This window comes from Sciurus carolinensis, chromosome 3, assembly GCF_902686445.1.
Source record: "Sciurus carolinensis chromosome 3, mSciCar1.2, whole genome shotgun sequence".
NCBI lineage: Eukaryota > Metazoa > Chordata > Mammalia > Rodentia > Sciuridae > Sciurus > Sciurus carolinensis.
In genome coordinates, this window is record NC_062215.1 from 40,997,229 (window position 1) to 41,018,417 (window position 21,189).

The 21,189-nt window shown below is 48.3% G+C and overlaps 1 protein-coding gene across 12 annotated transcripts in view; it reads right to left on the reverse strand.

Annotated features, from left to right (window-relative positions):
- Tom1l2 (target of myb1 like 2 membrane trafficking protein) overlaps positions 1-21,189 on the reverse strand; it is a 113,080-nt gene that overhangs the window by 21,870 nt on the left and 70,021 nt on the right. For all 12 annotated transcript variants that reach the window (XM_047543994.1, XM_047543995.1, XM_047543992.1 and 9 more), the window contains exons 5-7: positions 13,326-13,460; positions 11,413-11,571; positions 8,584-8,700 (exon numbers count right to left, since the gene is read on the reverse strand). In XM_047543994.1, the coding sequence (XP_047399950.1) occupies positions 8,584-8,700; positions 11,413-11,571; positions 13,326-13,460 (411 nt within the window). The remainder of the gene's footprint in view (positions 1-8,583; positions 8,701-11,412; positions 11,572-13,325; positions 13,461-21,189) is intronic.

The window sequence follows — 21,189 nt, forward strand, 5'->3', positions numbered from 1 at the left end:
TTCTTTCTGGCTTGCTTTTTCCCTTCAACAAAATATTTCAGACCCTTCCCCATCCCTGGGAACAGAATGACTTATTCCTTTTGTATGTGCACTATAATGTAGCTCACCATTCTGCCATGTTGGGCATGTGACTCATGTGTGGTCTCTCTTTGTTTGGCCCACCCAAATAATGTAGCAATGAATACTTGCACACATACATGCTTGTACACTTGGGCAAGCTCTTCCACAGGCTGAGTTCCTGCGGAGGGGAATTTTTGAGTGAAATAGTATGTATGGTCTTTTAGAATATTGACTGGTAATAGACAAAGGCTCTCCAAAAAAGATGACATCGGTTTACTTGTACTGCCAGCAACAGCATAAATGTATTTTATGACTGTATTAGGTACCTTGTGGTGGCACAACTGTCACCTTGTACAGGTCTTGGAAGCTCCACCAGCTCCCACAGAACTTCCACTGGCCAAAGATGACATTCATATGCCCCCAGTCACCACAGGAGCCTCTCAACCCTTGGAAGCAATGTCCCCTGAGGACAGAGTCTTATACTTTATGGCCTGGCTCCCATGAGCCTCCCCTGCCTCAGAACAGTCACTCTCATTTAAACTTGCTTATAGAGCCTCCTCAAATACCTTCCAGGGCCCCTTGCCCTCTTATATGCCAGACTGAGGATGCTAAGGAGGAGATCAGTGGCAGGCCTGTCAGGCTGGCCCCTCAACTGACCACATAAGCTGCCTGTGGACAAAGCTCCAAGTCTCAACAGGCTACCAGGGCAAATGTAGGGCCAAGATGCTGTCCCCGCCTACCCAGACACTGGAGGGAGCTGATGAGTCAGTGAGTTAAGGAATGAAATGTCTCTTCCTGCAGCTTGGTTTCAGAATTACCTGTTTGAAAACATGTCTGGCAGAAGTAACTATCTACTCACAGCAGACAAAAGTGATCTACTCTTAGCTCTTGCTTTCATTGCATTCTCTGACTGCCTTGGCTAGGTCTTCTCTCCTACCAGATCATAACCTTCTTGAAGGGGATGCTGTCATTTATCCATCCATGGATGTCCTTATGCTGGGCACTGAGCTGCGCACACTGAAGAAGTTCAAAGGGCATCTGCTGAACTGGATCACCAAGGTGGTCAAACTAACAAAGTAGGGAATCCAAGGCAACCCTTCCACAGGCTCCCCAGTACCTGGCAACACAGAGGCTGCCTCAGGATTACCACTGCTGGGTCCCAAATCAGCCTCCCACTCTAGACCAAGGCTCCATGTGGCTCTTCCTATTTCCCCAGCACTGTGACAGACACAAAGAGAGCACTTTTCAAATGCTATGGAAGGAAGGAAGGGAGGGAGGGAGGGAGGAAGGAAGGAAGGGAGGGAGGGAGGGAGGAAGGAAGGAAGGGAGGGAGGGAGGGAGGGAGGAGGAAGGAAGGAAGGAAGGAAGGAAGGGAGAGAGAGTGGGAGTGAGGGAGGGAAGGGAAGGGAAGGGAATGGAAGGAGGGAGGGAGGGAGAGAGGAAGACAGGCAGCATTCCCTCAGCCCACATTCAGTCCTAGGTATCAGACAGCATTTCTAACTTCACTGCTACGAGGCCTGTGTGTCCTGGGCCTGATCCTTCAGATAGGAACAGGAGGGATCTCAATGGGTTGCTCTGGCTCTCTCTCCTCCTGATGCTCAGTCCCAGGGGTCCTTTTCTAAAAATGGGAATAGCTGGGGAAGGAGACCTGACCCACATGGATCAACCCAGAATCACCTGAGTACAATCGCATTTTTCAAGGCAGAAAGAACCTGGATTTGTGCAGCTAGGTGCTCATGAATTTGGTTTCACATTGACAGAAAGCTTCTTTGGAGACTCCTTGACCCTGGGCCTGGTCATCTTGCTGGGCCCTGACTTTCTGGCCATGACAATGCTGCCATTTGTCTTGGTTCTGCCCTCAGTCAGAATGGTGCTGTCAGACTCTCTTGGTCACAGGGGAAGGAAAGCCAGTATCTGAACCCTTTCAGATTTTTCTCTAAATAGACTCCAGTGTTGGCTTTCCCAAGACTCCTACCCTAAGTGATCATTCCTAGGAGTCTTCCAGTGAAGGCAGACCCCATCGCAGAAGCCCAGGGCAGGCAAACATGGCCCCTGTCTGGTGCTTGTGGTAAAGCAGCAAGTCCTGGCTGCACTTGGTTGGGGCAGGGCAAGGAAGAAAGTCAGTCACTTGTCACTACAAGGCATAAGACCTACAAGTCAAGAAGTGTTGGGGGACACGTCATGGGAAATAGCTCTAAGGTCCTCCAGAAGCTGGAGTACCAGAGACCAACCCCTAACACACCCCTAACCCCTGAGACTTTCTAGGACAGCAGGTGGCCTCAGGCACTCACCATTGTGCTTAGGGGTTGCTGAGAAGCAGTTCTGTTGCCTGTAATGTCTCCTACTTTCTTTTCCATCATTCCCATTCTTCCTTCAAGACCATAGGGTATTTCCCCACCCTAGTATTTCATCATGTAAAATTTAAACATATATAGCAAAGTAAATATACTACCACCTGTAGTCTACCATCAGTGTTCTACAGGGCCAGCTTTACCATCTCCCTGTCCACTCAGAATATTTTCTGGGGAGCCCCAGACACTTATTTTCATCATTTTCTCACAGCATTCTAAGCATACCTCAACCGCAGCTGCCAAGTCAGACTGACGTCAGAGCTCCTCTGGCAGAGCCTCCAGCCTCTAAGTGATGACCAGTCCTACCACCGCCCTGAACTAGTGGAAGTCTCAGGACAAAAGCAGGCCTGAGGTGTCCCCCTGGATACAGAGAGATGCTCCAGACTTTTCAGCAGGCTGCAAGGAGTGTCTTGAAAGCATGACTACAAACCCTCAAGCACCAAGAGCACTGAAAGGGAGAGGGCAAGGGCTCATCTCTTTCTCACCCCTCAAAGTTCCAGCTGGGTACTGAGATCAAGCAGCATGCAGCAAGTGGCCATGAGTGGATAAGCAAGCCACAGCCCTGATACTCTCCCTGCATAAACTAAGGGGGCGGATACATGTATAACAAGGGGGAAGTGCTATACAGTGTCACTGAAGTGCCCCAGGGTAGCCAGGGCAACTCTGCTTTTATCTATGTTAAATGTTGCCATTCTCTGTAGAATTTTATTTGTGGAAGGAAGAGTTCCATTACTTTCAAATACTGTTTGGAAAGTGCTAGAGGATTTCTGAGGCACTAACATTATGACCTCAGCTTGGAGGAAGAATGAGACCCAAAGGTATAGAATATAGAGGTTTCATGGATGCTAAGTGCCAGAAACATCCACTATAGCCTCACATTTGCTGCCTCCTCCCCACTGCCTTCCTGAAGGTTGGTAGCAGAGCTGGTCCTCACCCCACTGGCAGAGCCTCACAGGCTTCCATCCTGAAGCATTTCATCCAGAGACAGGCCCACAGGGTCTCTGGGGTCTCTGAAAAGTTTTTATTCTTGGTTCTAAAGCATTTAAGTCACTGTTTCAAAAAGGAAAAAAAGGGGCTGGGGCTGTAGCTCAATGGAGAGTGCTTGCCTAGCATGTGTGAGGCACTGGGTTCAATCCTCAGCACTGCATAAAAATAAAGGCATTGTGTCTATATATAACTTCTATATATATAAAGTAAGAAAAGCTGGGCACAGTGGTGCACACCTGTAATCTCAGCTACTAGGGAAGCTGAGGCAGGAGGATGCAAGTTTGAGGTCAGCCTTGGTGATTTAGCAAGACCCTTATTCAAAATAGAAAACAGAAAAAGTTTGGGGGTATGGGGGTATAGATCAGTGGTATAGTGCCCCTGGGTTCAATCCCCAACACCAAAACAGGAAAAAAAAAAAAAAAAAAGATTTCTGCCACCACCACACCAGATGGCCACCCACATGGTCTTCCCAGTGTCATCTAAGCCAGACCTATGGCAGACTCAGTTCCAGACTTCCCAGTCTCCCTTCACCTCTAAACCTCAAGGAGACAGAGCAACTCTCTTGTAGGTCTGAGGTACAAGAGCTCATAGCATGCCCAGATCACCCTTTCCACAAAACTGGAAAGCTGGACAGGAATTCCTTCAGTGCTAAAAATTTCAGCTTTAGCATCCTATTTCCGGTTCTCAACAGAGGGGGAGGACAGCTGGTCACTTGTACAAAAGTACTCTATCTATCAGAATCTATTTACCATATTAAATATCCTCTTTTCTGTCTAATTAATCTCAGAGTCTTTCTTTTCTTCAAGGGACAGTCTCAGCCCCACCTCACAAAAGTCTTTTTTTCCATATTTTTGTAGTTGTCAATGGACTTTTATTTAATTTATATGTGGTCATGAGAATCAAACTCAGTGCCTCACGCATGCTAGGTGAGCGCGCTACCACTGAGCCACAACCTCAGCCTACAAAAGTCTTTTAATCATCCTTGTGGGTTTCCCCTGAACCTTCTTCCAGTTTCATGAAGCATGGAATAAGATCCTAAAAGCCTGTTCTGTTGCTGCAAAGGTGTTGGGAGGGAGAAGAAAGTCTGTTGACAAGAAAGGGGAAATAATGAAGTGCAACATGTAAAATAAACTAGATTTCTCTAGAGAAAATGGCTTTGGCCATTCTTTGTTGAAATCAGATGCAAGAAGCAAGGAGGGATATACCATCTGCTATTTGAAGAAACAATACGGAGATTGCTTCTTTTGTTATCCGATGAATGGCCACTGAAGTATGTCCATTTTTTTTACACCATTGTATTAATTAAAAGTTATTATTAATTGAAGGCAAAGTTCAAATGCCTAAATTAAGAGGGAGAGGGCATCAGATGATGGAATCAGAATCTTTCAAGACCCCAGAAAGTGGCACTCAGCTGCAGATAAGGGCATGTGCTTTAGCAGGGACAGATGCAGTTTCACATTTTGGGCCTCCAGTCAAGCGTCCATGCACAGGATTAGGGGGCTATGGCTCAACAGTCGCACAAGGAGACGGGCAGGGTTTTAGATGATAGAAGCTCTCCATTTGACAATTTCTGACTTGTGACACTGAAGAGCTGCCTGCTCATCTACAACGTGAGCTGCAGGAGCCACACCTGTTCCATGCATAGACTGGGCAGTGGGCAGGGTCCGTGGCAATCTTATAATACTTAAGGATCCATCACGTGAAAAAGGAATTCATTTTGTTCTGTTGTCTAAGACAGACAAGGGTCAAAGCCTCAGGGAAACAGACTTGAGCTCGGGTGCAGAAGAACTTTCTAGCAATGGTTGCAGAAGTGACAACTTGTGGAGGACTTGCCTGAGCCCAGCCCTGTGCCAGGAACCTTCAGGGTAAAAGCAATCACTTCAGGCCACTGAGAGAGAAGCAGATTGAGAGAGGGCCAGTGATTTGCTTGGCAAGACTTGGCTCATCAGTGGGAGAATGAGAATGTGCACCCAGTGATTTGTAAATCATGTTCTCTCTACCTTTGCTGTTTTCAAAGTCTAACCAAGACACCTATCTAAAAATAAAGTGCATTCAGGGGCTGTGGGAATAGTCTGTCATTAGGGATGTGAAAAAAACCCAGGTGGGCACTAGTACAAAATGCTGAGAGGAAACCTGAGCATAGGTGTGGTGTTGAACTAACAGCCCAGAAAGTCTCTCTCAGTTCAGGGAGCGGTGGGGTCAACACCTGGCTTGAGAGGCATTACTGTGTTCATTAACTCCAGGCATCCTGCCTCCCATTTTTTTTTTTTTTTTTTTTTTGGTGGGGTGGGTACGGGGGACTGAACTCAGGAGCACTCAATCACTGAACCACATCCCCAACCCTATTTTTGTATTTTAGAGACAAGGTCTCACTGGGTTGCTTAGCACCTCATTTTTGCTGAGGCTGGCTTTGAACTCGTGATCCTCCTGCCTCAGCCTCCTGAGTTGCTGGGATTATAGGCGTACACCACTGCGCCCAGCTCCTGCCTCCCTTTTTTGCGGGGTTTATGCTAAGCTGACAGAACAGGGTTCCAGAGTGGATTCAGCCTTTCCTTACATACCAGCCACCTGCTCACGAGTCCTCAGGAAAATTGCTCACAAGCTTCCCTGCTGCTCTTGCCTGGCTGTGGGAGGATACTCAGAGAACTTTGCTGGGTACAGGAAACATCAGGATATAACCTGCCCACAATTATGATCAGGCACACCAGTGTATCCCAAGGCTGACTCCCCCAATTACCTCTCTTTCTACTCCTTCTATTTTCTAGCCATCAATTTACACTTGAATCAGGAGCAGCTTCTGTTGGTGGGGAGATTTGGGTAGGTGACAAATGTGTTTATTTCCACGGCCCTGGCCAGCACTATGAGTTCTGGTTGCTTTTGCCCTGAGCACTCTGGCTGTCCTCCAGCTTGACTGAGGGGTCTGGGACAGATTCTGATCCCGGGGCTTTCCAAGCAGACTGTGGCATTTTCCCATGTGGAACGCTCACTGTTCTGTGCTGCACTGACCCTTGGGAGCTCCTGCCTGCTGGCTTCTGACAGCCAGGGAAGAAGAGGGAGGATGTCAGGCACGTGGCCACCAGCCAGGAGCACTGAGTCTGTTCACATGATGCTGCCCACACTCGCATCTCCCATGCTGAAAGGACAGCCTCCCACAGGCCCCCAGAATTGGCCTTTTTCTGTTTGATTTATACGACAACAGTGAGGGCTGGGAGGCTCGGAGTTGGAACAAAACAGAGGGAAAGAAAACGTCATGGGAAGCAACCTATTTTTGAAAACTGTGAGCTGATGCCAGGAGATTAGGTTCTGTTTGTCTTGGCTGAAGGGTTTGTTTAAAAAACAACAACAACAACAACAAAAACCACACAGATACACACACACACACACACACACACACACACACACACACACACACACAGTATTCCTGCTGTCTGGGTCTGCTCTGGCTGTCTGGAAGCATCTTGGCTTTGTTCAACACACCGCCTGCTGCCAGGAGCTCAGTTCTGTCCAGAGCAAACCCCCCTGTCAGCAGGAATTCCGACGCTGACACAGCACAAAGCTGCCTCAAGAGGCCCTCTTGGTTTCTGAACGGCCCTCAGATTCCTGTGCATCTGGGTAATGCCTGGCAGCCGCCTTCCTGCAGGCTAGGGATGGAGCCCAATGACAGTGCATTAAAGGGAGGCGAGTCCCGTGGAGTGTGGCACATGGATGATTGATCTGGTTGAGCTGAACAAGTCAGGTGTGAGAAGTGGGTGTGGGAACTAGGGGCTGCTCAGGTTCCTCACCGGGGCAGGAAGGGTACTCCTCTTGGCTTCAAGAGCAGCTTGGTATCCAGGTTACATGGGAAGCTCTCTTTGTCTGTGAAGTCTTCTGGAGCAGGGACTATATCTCCTACCTCTCTGTGGCCCTGTGTTCTGTCCCATCCTTACCCCCATAAGAGCTGATGGTCTTGAAGTAGGGACAGGGTGCTACAAGAAGTAGCTTGGGACCAGGCTAAGCCACCAGGCATGTGCCAAAGGGTAGGGCCATCAGAGCCAAGCTGCCCTGGAAGCCAGTGTGTGCCAACAGCAGGGTGGGAGATGTGGCACTCAGGAGGCCAAGACTGATGGTTGAGTACCAGTCAGAAATAGCAGCAGCAGTAGGTGTGGCGAGAGCCACTGACCTATCTACTTATGTGTCTTGCCTCCTGCTGTAAAGATCTGGCATTTGTAGTTCACAGCATCCTTTCTCCACCCCTCTAGAAGGACACTGCTCCTGAGGGCAGTGTTACTGCCATTTTCTACAAATGTCAGAGTTATCTGAGTCTAGTATGGTCACACCCTCTGGGCCTGGTTGGCCTGGGAAATATATCCAAAAGGGACTCCTGTCTCTAGTTCAAGGGGGGACTGCAAGCTGGCTTGCTCAAGGGTCCTTTTCTGCCATGTTAGAGATTTGTAGGGTGGGCTGGGGTTTGGCTCAGTGGCACAGCACTTTCTTAGCATGCATGAGGCTCTGCATCTGATCCTCAACATTGCAAAAAAAAATTTTGAAGGGTAATCAGAGGTTGGGAGGCCAGGTACAGCAGCTCCTTGGGAAACATGATGTGAGGCCCAGTCTGGGCCTCCTCACCATTTGGGAAGAGAACAGAAGCTTCAAGTTCACCTCAGTCTCAGGAATTCCTGATTCAGGGGTGAGGGGTATGGAGAAGGGCCCTATATGCTGTCAGGGCCAAAGAGGCCCTGCTGCACTATGTCAGTGACCTGATAATGAGGCAGCAAAGGCACATACAAACTTGTACGCATAGCATCATATCTTAATTAGATTTAAAATAAACACAGCAAACAGCCTGAAAGAAAATATAACAAAAAGTCAATAGTGGTTATTGTGGATGTGTGGGTTAAAGAAAATTATTTTCTTCCTGACCTTCTTTTTCTTTTGATGGGCATGTACTCTACAATTGGCACTTTCTAATCAGGATAACATGTAATTAAGGAAAATAAAAAAGAGAGAGGGTGATACTGGTCTCTGTCTGTCCCTAGGAAAGTATGAGGCTATAAGCCACATGGACTTAATCCCTCCTGATAACAGTGCTAGTAAACCGTCCAGTCTCACAGCTGCGACGTCCCACAGTGTGCAGCCATGGTGCTGCCCCCACAGGCTCTGACCCTGTGCTCAGCCCAGCACTTCCACAAGATGAGGTTCTCCTCACCTGCAGCAACTCCAGGTCAGATGAATCTTCCTGCCCAGGGACCATCTCTGTTAACATCTCCGACATGACCTTCGTGTTTCCCCGGACAACATCCAGCTCACTCCGCAGCCTGGCAATCTATGATGCGGCAGGGAGGTAGCATGAAGGAGAGGTCAGTTATCTGTACTTGGAAGATCAGAACTAGCCAGCCCCACAGGGTGGGGATGGTCCCTTCTGCCGTGACACCTATGTCATTCTGAGTGTATGCTAGAGGATCTGCCTTCTTGTTTCCCTCTGGCCTGCTTGTGAGGGGATAGCAGCCAGGCAGCTCAGAAAGAACTGGATGGGGGAGCAAAGGCTGTCCCAGCAGTCTGTCACTTGTGCCTCTCTGCCCATAACACCAACTGAAGAGCAGTGTGCAGTGACAAGCACTGGGACAGAAAGAACTGAGCTTGTTGTCTCAACACTTTCACCATGGGACCCTAGGTAGATCCTACTCTATGAACCTCATGGTTATAGGCTCTGCCTCTTGAGTGTCATAATCTAAAAGCTATGATCCTCTAGGGGGCCTTCCAGGGCTAAGAACACTTTTCTGGTGTAGCATTAACAAGAAGGAGAGTAAGAGAAAACCACAGGGGGTACTCCCCCATACCCACCTCCCTTCCTGGTAACCTGACCCTTGAAAAATCTCTAAGACACCTACCCATTAGCACTTCCCTAGGCTGAGGCCCCAGATGCTCTCCAGCAGCAACACAATAAACCACATAAACCACCTCCTCTGGATTTCCATCCCTGAGTTTCTCTAAATCCCTCTGAGGCATTGGTGGAGGCCACAAGGACCTTCCTTGTCTACAGTGAGATACCCTAGAAGAATTTCCATAGAACTGCCTATTGGCTGATGGGAGGACCAATACACACTAGACCAAACTGTCAGGACAGTGGAAGGAGACCTGAAAGATTCAATGAGCTCAGGGATCTATAGCAGCAGCAACACCCAGAGATGGACCCAACTCTCTGAGCCTCATGTCCTCACCTAGGGAAAGGCCTAACCCCAGACCTCACAGGATGCTGTGCTGCCCACCTAGCAAACTGGCACACATGCACTCTTTGCTCCACAGGTGGGCTCCACTCCTGCACTGGGACCCTGATCAAGCGACTCCTCCTCTCCTCAGTGAGCCCTTTTCTGCTCTCCCCTGCCTTCCCTGAGGTGGAAGCAGCCACTCCCAGCCTCCTTCAGCCTCTCCTGGGCAAGTGGGCTCTCTCAGTAGACCCTTAGCTCCTCGGGGCTATGTTGAGTTAGCAAAGGGACAGGGATAGGAGACCTCGACCAGTCAGAGAGATGGTCTAGATCCTGAGAGGTTCTTGTTGCCTATGGCTTGCCTGGTGGATGGCTTCAATGCCTTGGCTATGAAGAGGTTTCTGGGCAGGGAGGCCCAGGCATGAAGCCTTGGGGTCTCTAGGCCAGGCTGGGCGCCAACCTGTCACCTCAGCTTCCATGCTCCCTGGGGGCAACTGGTGCCATGCTCCTGTGCCACCCATGTCCCCTCTCTCTTCAGATCCTCCTCTTGGCTGTTCTGGAACTGGCAAGCCCAACCCTAGCACCTACTGCACTAATGGTCAGTCAGCCAAGGGGCTCAGAGACTGTTCAACTTCAAACGCATCCTGCCTTCCCTTAAAGCATGCCGCGACAGTTCTGCCAATGGAGGCAGTACCTAGAGCCAAGGTCTTCTGCCCTAGGGATCCCATTTTAGGGAAGGCCTTGATTGTGTGTGTAATGAGCAGAAGTGGTATTCAGTGACCCAGGCCCACAAGTAGTACAACCCCCACTGATGTCAACACTGTTGTCACCTACATACAATTCCCTGACTCCTTTATTTCAGTAAGGTTTCATAATAAAGACATGTCATAAAGAGGAAATAAGGATTTGGAAGTACAAACATTGGAAAGCATTTTTTTTTTTTTGAAGCCTGAGAAATTCTTAAAATTTAATTCTTAAATCTTAAATTCTTAAATTTTTTTTTAAGTCATAGATGGACATAGTACCTTTATTTTATTTTTTTATGTGGTGCTGAGGATCAAACCCAGGGCCTCATGCATGCTAGGCGAGCGCTCTACCACTGAGCTACAACCCCAGCCCCAAATTCTTAAATCTTAATGCAACTTCTATAGATTCATCTAAAGACCAGTACAGATTCATCCAAAAACCAGTTTGGGATAAAACTGATAAGCATCAACTTATCAAGGAAGTAACCCAGGGAAGTGGGGCAGTGTTTGGGATAAAGTAAGCAGAGTGCTTCTGGAAGGCCTCCCTGATTTTGGATTCTGCCCCCTCCAGGCGCCTTGCTGATCAGGCTGTTGCCCTCTGATGGCTGACATTTCTTATGGGACTGACATATACCTCTCTGACAGACAAACTCATTCACAACTCAACTGCATTTTTCTGCTTTTGGCCTCACTTTCTTCCACTATACCTGGGTCCAACACCCACACCTGCCATTCCCCAAGGATTCCCGCCCCTCTGAGCTCTGCATACACTGATCCTCCTGCCTAAGCAGGGCCTCACCTGACAAAGCCCCATGCCTGTGCCAGGGTCTTCATTGCCTCAACTCCTGGGCTGCCTTCCAGTCACTGTTCAACCCTGGTACCTGAAAGTACTGGGCTCTGCTCCTCACCATGGTGTGACCACACTCTATCATGACTGTCTCCCAGTTATCTCCCCAGGGCCTGGGTCCTTCCATCTTTGTGTCCCCCACACTCAGGACACTCCCTGGTCTGGGGAGGCTTCTGTATGCTGGGAAGTGAAGGAGGGTCATCAGCTGGCTTGTTTATGGCCTAGAAGCACACCAGTACCTGTTCTGAATTGGCCGTGATGGGACCAGTCACACTCAGAGCCGGGGCCTGGGGAGCAGAGTAGGAAGCAGGAGAAGGCGAGGAATAGGAGCTGGCACTGGTCCTCTGCTGCGACTGAGACCTGGGCATGGTGGAGGCTGGATCTACTTCTGGGACACTCTGGAATAGCAACAACAAAGTCCTCAGTTTGCTTGGGCTGCCTGTGTGCCCAGACCCAGCACCTCCCCCAGCCTGAGCTGTGCTTTCCATCAAATTTTACAGAGCCCACCCAGTTTTACCATCAGGGCAGTGAAGCCACCAGTGGTTCCTCCTTCCACTTGCCTCACAAGGAGGGTATGGCAGACAACCAATGTAACTCTAAAAGGCTGCAGAGACTGCACCATGAGCATTATGGTCATGGTTCTATTTTTTTAAAAATATTTTTTAGACATAGATGGACACAATTTCTTTATTTTTATGTGGTACTAAGGATCAAACCCAGTGCCTTGCACATGCTAGGCAAGTGCTGTACTGCTGAGCTATAGTCCCAGCCCCTCATGGTTCTATTATTAAGACCACCTTGGGATCCAGGTGGAGGGAGGGCTGTTATTAAGTTTTGCTAATCGTGAATCTTTATTTGGTACCATAAGATTGCATTTTGGCCTTTACAAGTAGACTAATATAAATAGCAATTATGCAATTTACTGAATGTTCTTTGTAATTATGGGAACAACACTGTTCCATGCATTATTTGAAGAATAAAGCAGGTTACGTTTATTCCACAAAGCATAGTAAAAGTGGTTTGGAGGGATCATAATGAGAACAATGCTTCGGAAGTATAATGCCTTGTGCCTTCCCTCAAAGCATGTGGGGATGGACTGTTCTGCCCATGGAGGTAGGGCCTGGGGCATTTCAGATAACCTCAGAAACATTAGTGCATGTGTTCACAAGAGACACACACACACAGCACATTGTCTTCCTTGAGGCCCCTCACTTCAGACATGGGCAGATGGGGGCCAGCAAGGAGATGGGTGCCTCTCCAGACCCTGGAGCATTCCAGGCTCTCTCCCTGAGACAGGAGCTGGTTCCCAATCAATAACAGGACCAGATTCCCTATGAAATCACGACTGGCAACACCTACATAATTTTTTCCTGGTTTTTTTTTTTTTATTGGTGCATTATAGTTGTACATCTGTATGCTTTTAATGCTGAAGTGCAGAGCTGCCCCATCCATGCTGACATATAAGAGCTTCAGTGGGATGCTCAGACACAGACATTTCCTGGGCTCTGAATCCCAAGGCTAATGGAATTCAAAGATTCCTAGACTGATGCTGAATGCTCATTGCTCAAAATACATTTGAGATCCATCTGACTGGGCTGGGGGTGTAGCTCAGTGTAGAGAGTATGCTTAGCATGCATGACGCCCTAGGTTCAATTGCTGGCACCATATTTAAAAAAAAAAGAAAGATCCATTTGACTTACACAGTTCAAAAAAGTAAACACTACTCTTTGTTAGAGTAAGAATAATGTCACCCTGCTGTACTGCTCTGAGGTACTCTGGTGCTGATGGGAAAGAGGACAGAATCCCATAACACATTCTACAGGCCTTGGCAGAGCGGGTGCTAATGACCCTCACAGGATGGCTCCGCCCAAGCAGCCATTTCCCTGAAAACGCCTGAACTGATCCCTCTATTATATTCCTCCACAGTCAGTGTGAAAACCAGGAGGGGGGGCACTGCTGCCACTTAATCACCAGTCAACCAGCTGTCTCACTTCTGCATTCCCCTTGTTATTAAAAAGAAATGCCCTGGAGCTTTAAGAAAGCACGATGACAAGCTGAATAATTCAAAGGCAGCAGCAGAAGGGTGGTGGCAGCGGCTTGGCTCCCCTGTTCTACAGTCCATCTTTCTAAAAAATGCCAACTGGAAGCTTACCCGCTGGGGTGTATGGATGGGAGACAGAGCATCCAAGTCTGACATGGGAAATTCAACCCCTTTCCTCTTCAGCTCCTCGTAGATGTGCACAACACCGGTGAGGTCAGGACTGCTCCGAAAGGCATCAGCCCATGCCTGGGAGGAGAGAGCAAGGCCCATTAGGAAGTGGTTCTTAGCCAGGCCTGTCACAGTGCTGGAAAGTCAGCCTGCGCCCTCTGCAATGCTAAGTGCACTGGCAAAACCTATTCTGTTCCTCTCTTCCTGCAATCACTGCCACAACATGGCAGTGGCGAGATCCTGGCTTTCAGTGGTGCTACTGAGTGTGAACAAAAACACAAAACTTACTTCAGCACACATTTCCTTTGAGAAAAGGCAGAGAAATAACACCCACGCACCGTGGTGCATCCTAAAATGCAGGCATTTTCCTAATGGTAAGGAAATCAATTGCTGGAGCTGTTTAGCCAAAGGGAGTAGAAGGCTTGCCTTGATGTCTCCCAGTGGGACACCCACCTCACTGGTGGAAGCAGGAACCATAGGCAAATTGAGCAGAAAGGAAAGGATAAATTAATGTGTGATGGGAAATACAGGGTCACTCTGGGTTTCCTTAGTAAATCAGTGACCACTAACATTGAGCTCGCCAAACCCAGACCTGCTGTTGGCAGGTGAGATGACTTTAACCCAAGGGTGCAAAAGCCTATTGGGAGCCAGACTGTGGGCCAGCAGCCACAGCTCACCCCCAGCAATCCTGCTACCAGCCCCATGTTTCTTTCTTGATGTTACACTGCTGATGATCTCAACATACACCTGCCCAAATAGAAAAACCTAATGGAAAGCATGTCCACTACACACAACAGAGGAAAAGAACAGAATTTTGAATAGAGTACAACTACTGTTGACTTGTGAAACTCTTAATAATTAAAAAAAAAAAATACGCCCCCCCCACATGTCCTTCTTCTTGGGAAGTTACAGAATGCATTGAAAAACTGGAGTATAAGAGTCACCTCCAGTGCGTCCCTTCACCACTTGTATGAACCCAGAGGGGGCAGCACCTCCTGTGCCCATGATGCCATTGCCCAGTCTGTCACCATCACAACATTTAACTGTCTCCTTCCTCCAGCAATGCATTCCAATTAATCCAGAGGTAGCCACAGAAACTCTCTCTCTAACCAACAGATCCATTCAAAGTTAAAAGGTCAGCTTCCAAAAAGCCGCCTTAATTACCAATGGTGCCTCTCACTATAGATGGCACTGTCAGCCTGGGTTTCCTTGATGCCCTTAATTTGCCTACTCGGGGATTTAACATCACAGCATCAGGAGATGGTGTCCTGGGCAACACTTCCTTCTGGATTCTGAGGGGGGCTGAAAGTGCCTACAGAATCTGTCAGAAAGGCCCAGCTGGAGAATCATGCTGCCTCCACCTGCCCTACCACAACTCCAGGTCCCAGAGCCTGGCCCCCGCCAGCTGCTCCATTGCAACTACCCCACTGAAAATCCAGCTGAGTCCTGTTACTCTATCCTCAAAATGCTCTGGTGTTTTCATTTAGGGTCTAAACTTAAGAGGCAAGGGGCTGGGGTGTAGTTCAGTGGTAGAGTACTTGCCCTGGGAGTGCAGGAGGCCCTGGGTTCCATCCCCAGCACCACACATGCACAAATTAGTTAAAAATAAAACAACAACAAAACCAAAATATTTAGGAGTCTAAAGACCACATTTACAGTCCCTTATTCACAGAAAAAGCTTGGTGGTGTTTCCTGGTGCTACCTCAGGCCTACTTCTACAAATAGCTCCAGGGACCCCTTTCAATTTCCCTGGCTCCATACCCAAGCTGAATTTGAAATAGTAAGATGAAAGACTAAAGAACCATGCCATGCCATTCTCTCTGGTCAATGGATATTTCCTGGGGTGCCCTCTTCCATGGCACTCTCTTCCCCCATATTCACATATTCATAGTCACTGTGACTGCATCAGAGGTCTGGAGGGGAAATGCATATCATAGGATGGGTCAGTCAGATTCTCCTGCCAGGAATGCAGGTCTTCCCTAGGCTCAGGGTAAGAAAACTGTCCTCTGAAAATGTGGGAGGTAGTCACATGCTTGACTTGGACCAGGGGACAGAGAGAGTCTGTGTTCTGGAAAAGGAGCCACTGGGCGTGCTGGAAAGAATTTGGAGAGCCTGCCAGATCCCTCTTGTCCTTTCCCAGGCCCAGACACACCCCTGGCCTCAGTAACCTGGGCTTCTGGGAGGCCCTGCCTTGCCAGGACAAACTTCTCTTTGCTGAGGCAAGCAGAGTTGGCATCTATTGTTTGTAGCCAAACAGTCCTGGCTAATGTGCCCTGTCCCCACCTGCTACAATTCCAACTCCTGTCTGGGACCCCTGTGCAGTCTGAGTGAGATGACTGCTAACAGAGCATATGTTCATGACAGCAATCTCTACTGAACAAGATTCTGACGCCAACAGAGGAACAAATGGGGGTGGAGAAGATTGTTAAAGGAACAATCATATGTGAAAATGCAGAGATGGGAGAAATCCAGAGATGCTATGTGTCTCCAGCATTTTCTTAGAACATGCCTAAGTAACTGTGTTCCTGTCGCCCTCAACCAGGTCAACCACCTTTAGAAGGTGCACATGAAGTCTCTTGCCCTCGCACAGAGAAGGCAGCCAACTGACATTTGTTATGTTAAACTGAATTCTGTTCTCACAGTTACTAAGCATCCTTATTTTCCTACTTCAGAGAACAGAGGAAAGATGGTCACTTAGGCTGTCAACAGACTGAAATGACAGTGATAAAGCTGGGCCCCCACTGGAGGCCTGAGCCAGCAGAGAATCCTCCTAGGGGAGTGGAAACAAACCTGGAGAGATCTGTTCTTCCCTACGAACCCAGTCTGAAGCCCAGGAGCAGTAGGTTGGGGAGGGTGACGGGAGCTGCCTCCCTGATGGCTGCCTTATCCAAAAGCCAAGTATCATGGTGGTAGAAGTGCTGGCATTCTCTCAGGGTCCCCATCCCAGGAACTGGTCTGTTAACAACCAAGTGGTCACCTAATGGGAAGTCATACTCTTTGTATAATTCCCTCTTTTCCTGTAGCCTGTGGCTACAGTATTGGGAGGCTGAAGGACCCAGAGGCAGGTCTAATGAGGAGAAAAAAGGAAAGAGATCTGTTCGTGTTTTTATTTCTTTCATCTCTCTGAACTGTACAGCAAACTGCAGACACAAATGCGAACCCCTCCTATTCACTGCTGTGTCCCTCAAGGTTTTGACAAACTCTTCAGGCATCAACTTTCAGATTGATAGATAATTGCTGATTTAAACTCTGGGTTCTGAGATGACTGTGGACAAAGGAGGCTCTGTCTTCTCCTGCTTATGTCCCCAGCTCAGATTTCCTGATCCTGGTGACGGGGTCCCTTGGGAGATGCCTGTCCACACAGAATGTGGCCAGAGGCCTTCACTTAAGGGAATCTAGTGGTTGTGTTTTTCATTGGATTTTTTGAGGCAGCCACCAGGTCTCTGACACCTTCAAAGAACACAACACCTCTAGCCCCTTCCAGTCCTTCTGCCCCCACTTCCATCTCCACCCTGATGGGCTCACTTTCTTTAGTGGAAAGAAACTTCAGTGGAGAGTATTTTTAGACTCTATTGCTGTGGTACAGATAGTGGGGCGGGGAGGCATGGCCAGGCTGAAGCTCTTCTACCATGGTGATTCCATTCCTGTTCCCCAAAACAATTTTAGGGAAAGCCTGAGGGATGGCATAGAAGGGGAGCAGCCTTCTTGTCTTCTCAATGAATGGGACTTTGTGTGAGGAAAGACAAAGGAACATGGGCAGTAAGACCAGCCAAGGAAAACTTAAGGGTGAAAGTGAATAGAGAACCCTAAAGTAATCAAGCGGGGGTGAGGATTGGGGTGTTGCTAACCAGGGTTTTCTGCTCTTTGTGTGTCCTTCCCACTTGGCCCACCAGGGAGAGCAGCCCCACCCAGAGGGGTAGACACAATTGGCAGGGGAGTGACTCACTGAGCCCTTGCCCTGAGTCGGGTGCATAGTCCCAGAACCATGCTGCACATGCACAATTCACACACTAGGCTTGGTCTCTGGGAAAAGAGAGGACATTCTTCTTCCACCTTTCTGAGTGTCAGGATCCTCTGGAATACATGAGCCTGAGGGTTGTTTTTGGGGAGAGATGGGGTGCCTATGGATGTCTAGAGGGCAGCCAAAAGACACATAAAACCTTGATGAGGGACAGGATGGAGTGTAGGGTGGGGTATCAGTGGATTCTCTTCACAGTTGCCCTTTGGAGCTGCAGATAGCAAACATATACCACTGGAAATGCTACTTCTGTGGCCAAGCATAGGATGACCAAATGAACTTGTGACCAGCACTCAAGGAAGGGAATTGGGGGAGAGTGGGCTAGGGACAGGTGACATGACAGAACAAGTTCCATTACCCATTTTCCCTAAGGGCACAGGAGACTAGAAAAGCTGCTTTGAGGTTGGGTATGTGGCTCAGTGATGGAGCACTTGCCTATCATGTGTGAGGCCATAAACTCAATCCTCAGCACCACAAAGAAAAACAAAGTCTGAGGACCCTAAGTTTATTCATTGGTTCACCTGTTACAGAAGCCACACTATCCTGCAGCTCTGAGTGTGGCTCTTGTCTGTGTTGGATGGCCAAGACAAAGGTGAAGGTTCCTGAGAAACACTGCAAAGCCTGGGGAGAAAGGTCATCCATCAGTCCCCAACTAGAGGATCTTCATCTCAAGCTCCTGCCTTTCACAGCTGAATCACGGAACTGTATCCAGTGTATCCAGCCTGCATGGGAGCCTGCAAGACCCCTTGAGGTCTCTTTTTTATTTTTTGGCGGTGCTGGGGATTTGAACCCAGGGCCTTGTGCTTGCAAGGCAAGCACTCTACCAACTGAGCTATATCCCCAGCCCCGCTTGAGGTCTCATTCTGCTCAGGTCACCATGGGCTAGTGCACGCTGCTGCTGCTAAGCTAGCAGGGGGAGGTCTGGGGACACTGGTGTGGGCCATTGTGCTGCATGGGCTGATCTCACAGGCTCAGGGCTGATAACAGGCAGGCAGGAAGCCAGCCCCCAATTTTTAAGATAAGGAGGCAAATGTCCAGGAAGTTACATTACTTGTCTGAGGTTAGAAGCAGTGCTGGGGAAAACCCAGGAGAAGCTGGAACCAAGGGAGGTGGTGATTAGAAAAGGAAGCTTCACGATCAGGGCCAGGTATACAGGGACAAGACAGAGTGTGGGCCCAACCAGTGCAGAAGGCTCTGTGGGCCTCTTTTAGAGATCACGCCCCTTGATTTGGCTGTGCTTGCTATGACAGTGAGCTGTACCCCAGTGGGGCCCACCAGGTCTCAGGGTGAGCAACTTCTTACTCAGGAAGTCTCCTTCTGAGTCTGCAGCTACTGTAAGACCTACATAAGGGGTTCAGACTGAGGGACCCTGTCTTAAGTAAGAGAATGCCAATAATCATTCTCTTGGCAGCAATTCCTGGGGGTGTGCAGAGGAGTATAGCTCCAGAAGGAGGGGCTGTGGCAGGGTGGAGGAGGAAGAGGGAAGGGTAGGAGAAGGTGAAGTGTAACCCTAAGTGTGTGTGTGTGTGTGTGTGTGAGAATGACATGCCAGAGGTTATCCTATAGGAAACATGGGAAGAGACTCTGCTGTCATTCATACTCCTCCCCGCTTCAGAACTTCATTTAAAAAATACTTATTGACCATCCACTCTCCACATTCAACTGCTCTACATTCAACTAACCCCGGACTCTCAAGGAACTGAGTTACAATAATCATAGAAAAGTAAGCAAAGTTGCACTTGGAGACCATAAAGGAGGGTGATGTGAGAGGGAAAGAATCTGTATGTGCACTTTAAACCAGGTAGCCAGAAGGCCTCTGTGGTGTGTTTAATGATGAAGAGGAATCAACTTCTCCAAGAGCCTGGACAGGACTTTGCAGGCAGAGGCCGCAGCTCCTCATTGGCACTTCTTGATCCTCTCTAGTCTTATGCTCAACTCCCCTGAAGAGCCCTTGTGCCCACTCCCTGACCACATGGCTTTGTCTGCCCAGATCCCTCTGTCTCACTGCCTCCTTCTGCCCTTATGGAAACCCTGCTCACATTCCCCTGGCTTGGTCTCCCATCTCCTTTGGACACTTGCAGATTCTGTCTCACTCCTGCCAATGTGGGTGACTAACCTACATTAATGTCCTTGTGGAGGGGTTGGGGCTGTAGCTCAGTGGCAGAGCACTTGCCTAGCATGTATAAGGCATTGGGTTCGATCCTTAGACCACATAAAAATAAACAAAATAAAGGCATGCTGTTTATCTAAAACTACAAAAAAAATTTAAAGAAAAATGTCCTGTGATAAAGAAAATGTGGTACCTATACATAATGGAATATTACTCAGCCTTAAATAAGAATGAAATTATAGTATTTGCAGGTAAATAGATGGAACTGGAGAGTATCATGCTATGTAAAATAAGACAATCCCAAAAAACCAAAGGCCGAATGTTTTCTCTGATAAGCAGATGCTGATCCATAGTGGGGGGTGGGTAGAGAAGAATGAAGGAACTTTGGATTGTATGGAGGACAGTGAGGGGAGCAGTGGGGCACGGAGGGAAGGACAGTAGATTGTGAGACAGACATTATTACCCTATATACATGTATGAAAAGAATATTTTAAAAGATATTTATCACTGTCGAAGAAATTAATGAAAATAAGTAAGTAAATAAAAGTTTAAAAAAAAAAGGAAAAATGTCCTTGTGGATTCTGTGCCCCACCCCACTTGGTCCCAGGGTTTGAACCCAGGTGTCAAAACTGGTGGCTTAACCACTAAGCCACATCTCCAGCCCTTTCAAATATTTTATTAGAGAGGGTCTCACTGAGTTGCTTAGGGCCTTGCTAAGTTGCTGAGGCTGGATTTGAATTCGTGATCCTCTTGCTTCAGCCTCCTAAGCAGCTGGGATTATAGGCATGTACCACTGTGGATTTTCCTTGTGAACTTTTGTGTCTTGTCACTGGGGTGCTCTAAAATCAGGTCTGTGTGCAGACCAGCTCGGAAACCTTCAATGGCTCCCCACTACCTACAGGATCAAGCTTAAGGCCCTCAGCATTCACAGTCCACAAGTGCTGCAAATCCTCTGGCCTCATCTCCTTCCTGCCCTGCCCACCACAAGCCTGGCCCCAGACATTCTTCATTACACTGTGCTCTCCATGAGATGGTTTTTCAAACATGTCCACAAATTCTTTAACACTGTCTTCAAGAGGTGGGATTCAGGGGGTGGGGAGATAGCTCAGTCGGTAGAGCACAAGGCCCTGGGTTCGATCCCCAGCACCCAAAAAAAAAAAAAAAGAGGTGGGATTCAATTACCCTACTCTTTTTTTTTTTTTTTTTTTTTTTTTTTTAAGATGCTGGTAGACCTTTATTTTATTCATATATTTATATGTGGTGCTGAGGATCGAACCCGGTGCCTCACACATGCTAAGGCAAGTACTGTACCACTGAGCCACAACCCCAGCCTCTATTTTCCCTATTCTTTTTTTTCTGTGTGTGGTACTGGAGATCGAACTCAGGGCCTTGTGCTTGCGAGGCAAGCACTCTACCAGTTGAGCTCTCTCCCCAGCTCTAGTTTCCCTACTCTTAAGACTGGACCTGGTCATTATCTTCTAACAGAATAAGATGGGAAAGACGGTTTGTGACTTCAGAGACTGGATCATTAAGACCTAAACTCATATTTCCTGCCAATAATCAGCAAGGAACAGAGGCTTCCCACCAGTAGTCATGTGGGGGTGACCTCTTGGGAGTGCAGCCTCTAGCCCAAGTCCAGCTTTCAGATGAATGCATACTCATGAGACCCCCAAGCCAGA